Here is a 6283-nt window from a genome sequence, read left to right on the forward strand (position 1 = left end):
CAACTTTTAAAGTTTAATGACTAATTCGATATAAGATTGAAAACAATCATCGAAGATTAGCTGCAGGACTAAACTTGTAATTTTACAAAAATAAACGAATAATAAATTATAAAATATTGGTGGCATTTTGTTGCAGCAAGTTGCATGTGTATTTAATGCCGTATGAAGAAGAAACCTCTCTACTACATAAATTACAAAGCAGCTACTTGAGTTTCATTTTTTGGGTGCAAAACGACGACGCATCAGATCGACCGTAGTAATATGGGAGATCAGGTGAATTTTGTGTCCAACTGGGTAGGTGTTGAATCAGTGCCGGAAAGTTATGTTTATCCGCCGGAGAAGAGGCCCGGGAACGTTGCCGTTCCAGTGGAGAACGCCATCCCGGTAGTTGATCTTACCGACCATGACCGAGCCTTTCTCGTTCACAAAATCCTTGATGCTTCCCAAGAGTTTGGATTTTTCCAGGTTTGAGAGCGCTTATGAATCTTCTCTTCTTTTATTCTCTTTTGTGTTTTTTCTCTTAGGTTAACATTCTCGTTTCTTATTTTTTAATATTTTATTTTTAGGTTTGAAATTTTTTGTAAAAATTTGTTTGGTTTCTTATCGTTATATTTTAATATTGCAATATTTAAACAAATCTTCAACAGTTGTATTTTTAAATTTGATTAGCTAAAACTTAATGAACAAGTAAAGTAAGGGTATATAATTGGTAAGGGTTTGCCAACCAGCATACCTTGGCATATATTTTGGATGGTGTTATGGGTTCGAATTCCCACCCTAAAAACACAAAAACAACGCCAATTAAGATTTAATTGTAAAATTAAATGATGGCAGGATAAGATTTTTATTTATTTATTCATTTATTTGGTTAGGATAGAGAATGAGGGGATGAATTAAACACAACATAAACATTAAAAGAGACAATAATAATAATTGAGCACAATGTCAACTTTGTTTAAGATTCAAAACTATCAATAATATAGTGAATAACGTTTCTTTAGAGAAATATATTTTAATAAAATTTCTTAAAAACTTTAATAAGACCCCCTCTTGGTCAACTTTATTTAACACATATCTCCATCCTTAATTATTAGTTCTAATATTATCAAAAAAAATTATTACGTTTAAATTTGCATTAATTTGAGTGCTCATTTAAGAATATATGAACTTTAGCATACATTTTGGAACACCGTTTGTCTTCCTGCAATGGACATGGTAGTTTTAAATATATGTATTAACGTATTGTATTAATATGGATCTGTACTCAAGTCACATGGATGGGTTGTGATAGATATTGGGAGAGGACATATATTAACAATAAAATAACAACGAAAGCTGAAATGTTAACCTTTTTAAAAATTCAGGAATAAAAATGAACATCGTAGGGAAGTAAATAAGCTCTTTCAAAGACCGAAACAAAGGTTAAAACCTAAAGTATTATTATTTTGGGTGAGACAGGTGATAAACCATGGAGTGTCGAAAACGTTAATAGAGGAGACGATGAGGGTATTCGAGGAATTTCACGCGATGTCGGGACCGGAGAAAAAGAGGGAATGCTCCAAGGACCCCAACAGAAGTTGCAGAGTTTACACCAGCAGTGAGAATTTTGTGAAGGAAAAGACTCACTGCTGGAGAGATGCATTGATCTTCAATTGCCATCCTTTGGACAAATATGTTCATTTTTGGCCTCAAAATCCCTCCAATTACAGGTAAACACACACACACAATCCCTTTCATTTGTAAATATTTATTTATTTATGTCTCGTCCGGTAACATTTCCGTTTCTTGTTTCTTTTATTTATCGTTTTCTGTTTCCACCTTTTATATAAAATAAAAAATAAAAAATATGTATTTGGTACCTATTTCTTGTTTCTGTTGTTCTTCCTTTTTAGAAATATATTTTATAATCATTTCTGGTTCGTTGCTCTCTAAATTCTAAATTAAAAAAGTAAAATTTTATATGGAAATTAAATTTTAAAATTAATATTCAAAATTTATATGCTTTATATATATTTTAATATTTATTGTGCATTTTACAAATCAATAAATGATAAAAAAATTAAAAGTTTTTATTTATGTTTTAGAAAAAGCTAGAAATGAAAACTAGAAACAAAAAACTTGATTGTGTTAATTTTGGAAACATTTCTTCAAAATGAGAAACAAGCTAGAAATAAAAATAATTAGGACATATTTAGTAATGTTCCCGTATCTTGTTTCTAATTTTAGTTTTATTAAGAAATCTAAGTATTTGACAACTATTTATATTTATTTTTTCTCATTTTTTAGAAATATTCTCAAAATTGTGTAGAAATTCTGGAAACAACGAAAACAAATTTCTTCTTCCAATTTCCAATTTTTTCCAACATATAAATAAAAATTCTATTTCGTCATTCCTTGAATCCAAGATGCTGTAGTTATGTAATTCTATTTTTCTTTGTTAAAAATGAAAGAACAGATACAAGAAACGATATCATTACCAAATAGGGTCTTACCAAACACTTTGTGATTTTTAAAAACTGAAAATAAGAAACAAGAAATAAAAACATTATCAACGGCGGGTCTTTAATCGAAGGCTTTTCAAATTTTTTTGTGAAACTTTATACTTTTCTTTTTCCGTTAAATTTGAGTTGTTAAACAATCACGTTTGGTAGCACATAGCATAGACCACAATTGATGGTAAGTTGTGGTCCAGAGGTATAGACCACAATTGATGTCAATTGAGCTTGACAAAGGTGAACTATGGTCTATTTTCATAAATCACAATTTATCAAATAGAAATTTCACTAATTATTTTTAAAAGCTATGAAGTGAAATTTTATTCAAATTAATAGAGAGAACAATTTGAAAACAGCCTTCCAACCAAGCCATGGTTATTGATAATGTGAATCAATGATTAAAAAATAATTCAAGCTAACATAACAATCATTGATGATAATTTATCAAACAACCCAAATCAATTCAATCCATTTATGTTGATCAATGATTTACCATGACTAATTTTGAAAAAATCATCATTATTATTAGATTAAATTTCATGTTTAGCCCATTAGCTTTGAAAATTTCTAATTATATTTTTCTTAGCTCTAAGTTATGATTCTCACTTTGATATACCTATCTTGTTGATTTTGACACAATATGTCAAACAAATTATAGAGGCAAAGACAACATGTTCATAGAATAGAGTAGCACGGTAGCAACATAGCTCAACAATAAATGCATCTATACTTCTTCCTTTGAGGTTAGGAATTTAAATCTCCACCCTCTCGAATTTGTTTCACTGGCACGCTCTATAAAGAAATTTTATACATTGCTTAAAAAAAGGTGCATAACATGTATACCACTTTATTTTGCTCGGCTGACTAATTCTTTCTGTCGGAATGCACCAAATTATATACAATACAGTTCAAAATTTATATACTAAATAGATGCAATCAATACGTTGTTCATACTTCGATGATTACATCGATCAGTGTACTATATTTGTAACTTTTGGGATTATTTTAGGGAGGTGGTCGGAGCGTATTGCATTGTGATGCGAAAGCTGGTTGTGGAAATATTAGAGCTTATAAGTGAAGGATTGGGACTTGGGAAAGGATACTTTGGGGATGAGATGAGTGAGAATCCATTGTTGTTGGTAAACCATTACCCTCCATGCCCAAACCCTAGCTTGACTTTGGGATTGAGCCAACATTGTGATCCATCCCTCATCACCATCTTGTTTCAACAAATAAATGGCCTTCAAGTCCTCAAGGATGGCCAATGGATCGGCGTTCATCCAGTAGATAATGCCTTTGTGGTTAACATCGGCTTCGTTTTACAGGTACGTTGCTCTCTATTCGAGAGATTGAACTCATGAAATATCTTAAGTAAGTTTGATGGGACTCTTAAATAGTCATTCTACATCGCTGCATACATCTGACACTACTTTCGAAATCTTAACTAAGAACTCGATGGTTTTACGTAGGTGGTAAGCAACGGAAAGCTGAAAGCAGGAGAACACCGAGCCGTGATAAATGCAAAGATGTCTCGACAAAGCATAACGTATCTAGTTTATCCTAAAGATGACGCGACTATGGAACCAGCAAAATGTATGATAAATGAGGCCAATCCTTCACTCTATCACTCCCTCCAGTTCAAAGACTTCCAAAGAAACTACTTACCCATGGCTGCTGATACTAAGGCAGTCATACAGTATATTAGCTCTGATCACTCTTAAAACTCTTTCTTTCTTTCATATCTAATACTCTTACTCTTTTATCATAATGTAAACAAGAACATCATACTCCTCAGTAAAGAATGTCATGTGTTTATCACATCGAACAAGCCAGCATTTATTCAATAAGGATGCTGCAGTGTTACTTAATTGATAGTGAGGATTACAGAGAATGACGAATCGAAACTTAAGGAAAGTAACACTAAATATTCTTAAAGTTTAAGAACTAAACTTATAACTTAACCAACGGGGTTATATACGTAGCCTTTTCGAAATTTCAATTCTAAAGAGAGACCTTCCAAAAGTATAAATAAAAGCATTTATAAACAGATGTGTTCATGAATAATTCAGTCACTCTCCATCACTAATGATTAATGTGTTAATAAATTCACCATGACCCATAAACTTAAGCTTTTTGGTTCAATGATGATTTAACATGGTATCAGACCAAGAAGTCTTATGTCCCTAATGTTATTTACTCCTCGTTTAATATTGGTTACCACTTGTTAGGGCTTGTGCAAATTTCAAGCCTACAAGTGGAGGGGGAACTGTTAAAGTATCTCTAAAAAAAGGAAAATAAAAAAAGTATTACCATAAGTTTTTGGATTGGTTGGTGATTTACCTCGTATTCAACAGTACTGTAGATCAAATGGTTTACAATAACACTATAAAGAAGGAGAATGAGACTTTTTTTTATATATATCCGTAAGTGCTTGTGCCAGCTTACGCGCATCTCAACTAATCACACGAGACAATAGAATATGAGACCATTCCTTTTCAAATGAAGGGCTTAATGTCTATCGAGTTAGCATCAAGCTCAGCTAAAAATAGAATAAAAATAGGGGCATTTTTTAACAAAGAATAGAAATATAATCACACATGTTCTTGCATTCTAATATCTCATTAACTCAAGGCACCCAGAGAATAGAAATATAATTCCTTATTCCCGAACATGACAGATTGGTTCAACAGTACGTGAGAGTGGGGATTTTAACCTCCGAACTTCCCAAACATGATAGATTGGGAATACATAAACCCTAAGCATAGATAGGCTTGGCAAGACATGATATCTCAATGAGGGCATCTTTCTTCCTTACATGGGACTTATGCAACTAAAAGCAAACATCAAGCTCATTTACACTATTGAATACAGGTAATTCTGAAGAAACACCCCTATAAACTTATCATTATTTCAGTTCAAACAAGAGAAAAACTTGGGAATAAGGATCATGCAATGCAAATTCATGAACATGGAAGGGGTGAGAAGGTTTCAGAAAACGCGACCATCATATTCGACGATTCTACACGCTACTGCAACCGTCTCTTTTCCGGGAATGTTTCATTCTGTAAATATGTTGCCTTCCTAGCAGGATAAGTAGACATGAATGCACAACATGTGTTCTGAGAGTCCAAGGTTGTTCCAACAATTCTCACAAGCTATGACCAAAATTTTAAGGAAACATATTTCCTCAAATATCAGGGCTTTACAATAATAGAACTTACTGAGAAGTGTCATCAGATCCAATGGATATTCTCAGGAGTTACAAAATAGCTCATTCTGGGGGCTGCAAGATATTTTGGAAGATGTTAGGCCTCCATCAGAAGCTCGATTTAGGACATACCACGTGCTTTCCTTTTCCATTTTTAGAAAAATCGTTGCCAATCCGAACATAGTTTAGTGGTTTTACGGCATAATTGCCTTCCACGAGGTTGAAGATTCGATATAGACCACCTCGTAATATATTGTTTGAATTAAAAAAATTGTTAGAGTAGTCGCATGTTCATATTCCACACTTTGAGCCATGGCTTTCCCAAGCATCAATCACTTGCTCTTGAAATTCAATTGCAAGGACATAACTGGGACAGCAGAAAATAGAAACTTTACGAATTCGAGAATGGCCCTCAAAATCAGTTCCACAAGCTCTAAAAAGGTTTAAAATTGTACAAAAATTGTATTGAAGCAATGTTTTCAAGAAAAAATGAAAGAATAAAACCCAAGAAGGAGCCCAACTAAAACAAAAATGGTGGTTCAGTCCAGCAAAATAAGGCCATAAGAATAATTACAAAAAT

At 32.7% G+C, this 6283-nt stretch overlaps 1 protein-coding gene across 1 annotated transcript; it reads left to right on the forward strand.

Annotated features, from left to right (window-relative positions):
• The first annotated feature begins 205 nt into the window (after positions 1–205).
• On the forward strand, positions 206–4368 carry LOC111013466 (hyoscyamine 6-beta-hydroxylase-like). The gene is made up of 4 exons (XM_022287918.2): positions 206–465; positions 1459–1709; positions 3505–3820; positions 3965–4368. The coding sequence occupies exons 1-4, from the start codon at positions 262–264 to the stop codon at positions 4214–4216; spliced, it is 1023 nt and encodes a 340-aa protein (XP_022143610.1). The 5' UTR covers positions 206–261; the 3' UTR covers positions 4217–4368.
• The last annotated feature ends 1915 nt before the right edge of the window (positions 4369–6283 follow it).

This window comes from Momordica charantia (assembly GCF_013281855.1).
Source record: "Momordica charantia cultivar OHB3-1 chromosome 9 unlocalized genomic scaffold, Mcharantia_2.0 BLBB01000009.1, whole genome shotgun sequence".
Classification (NCBI taxonomy): Eukaryota; Viridiplantae; Streptophyta; class Magnoliopsida; order Cucurbitales; family Cucurbitaceae; genus Momordica; species Momordica charantia.

What these genes read in the sequence shown, in the direction of transcription:
- LOC111013466 (XM_022287918.2), top strand. Translation starts at nt 262, where the DNA reads ATGGGAGATCAGGTGAATTTTGTGTCCAACTGGGTAGGTGTTGAATCA. An exon ending in CAAAATCCCTCCAATTACAG is followed by an intron (nt 1,710 to 3,504) that starts GTAAACACACAC and finishes GGATTATTTTAG; the next exon opens with GGAGGTGGTCGGAGCGTATT. An exon ending in ACATCGGCTTCGTTTTACAG is followed by an intron (nt 3,821 to 3,964) that starts GTACGTTGCTCT and finishes GGTTTTACGTAG; the next exon opens with GTGGTAAGCAACGGAAAGCT.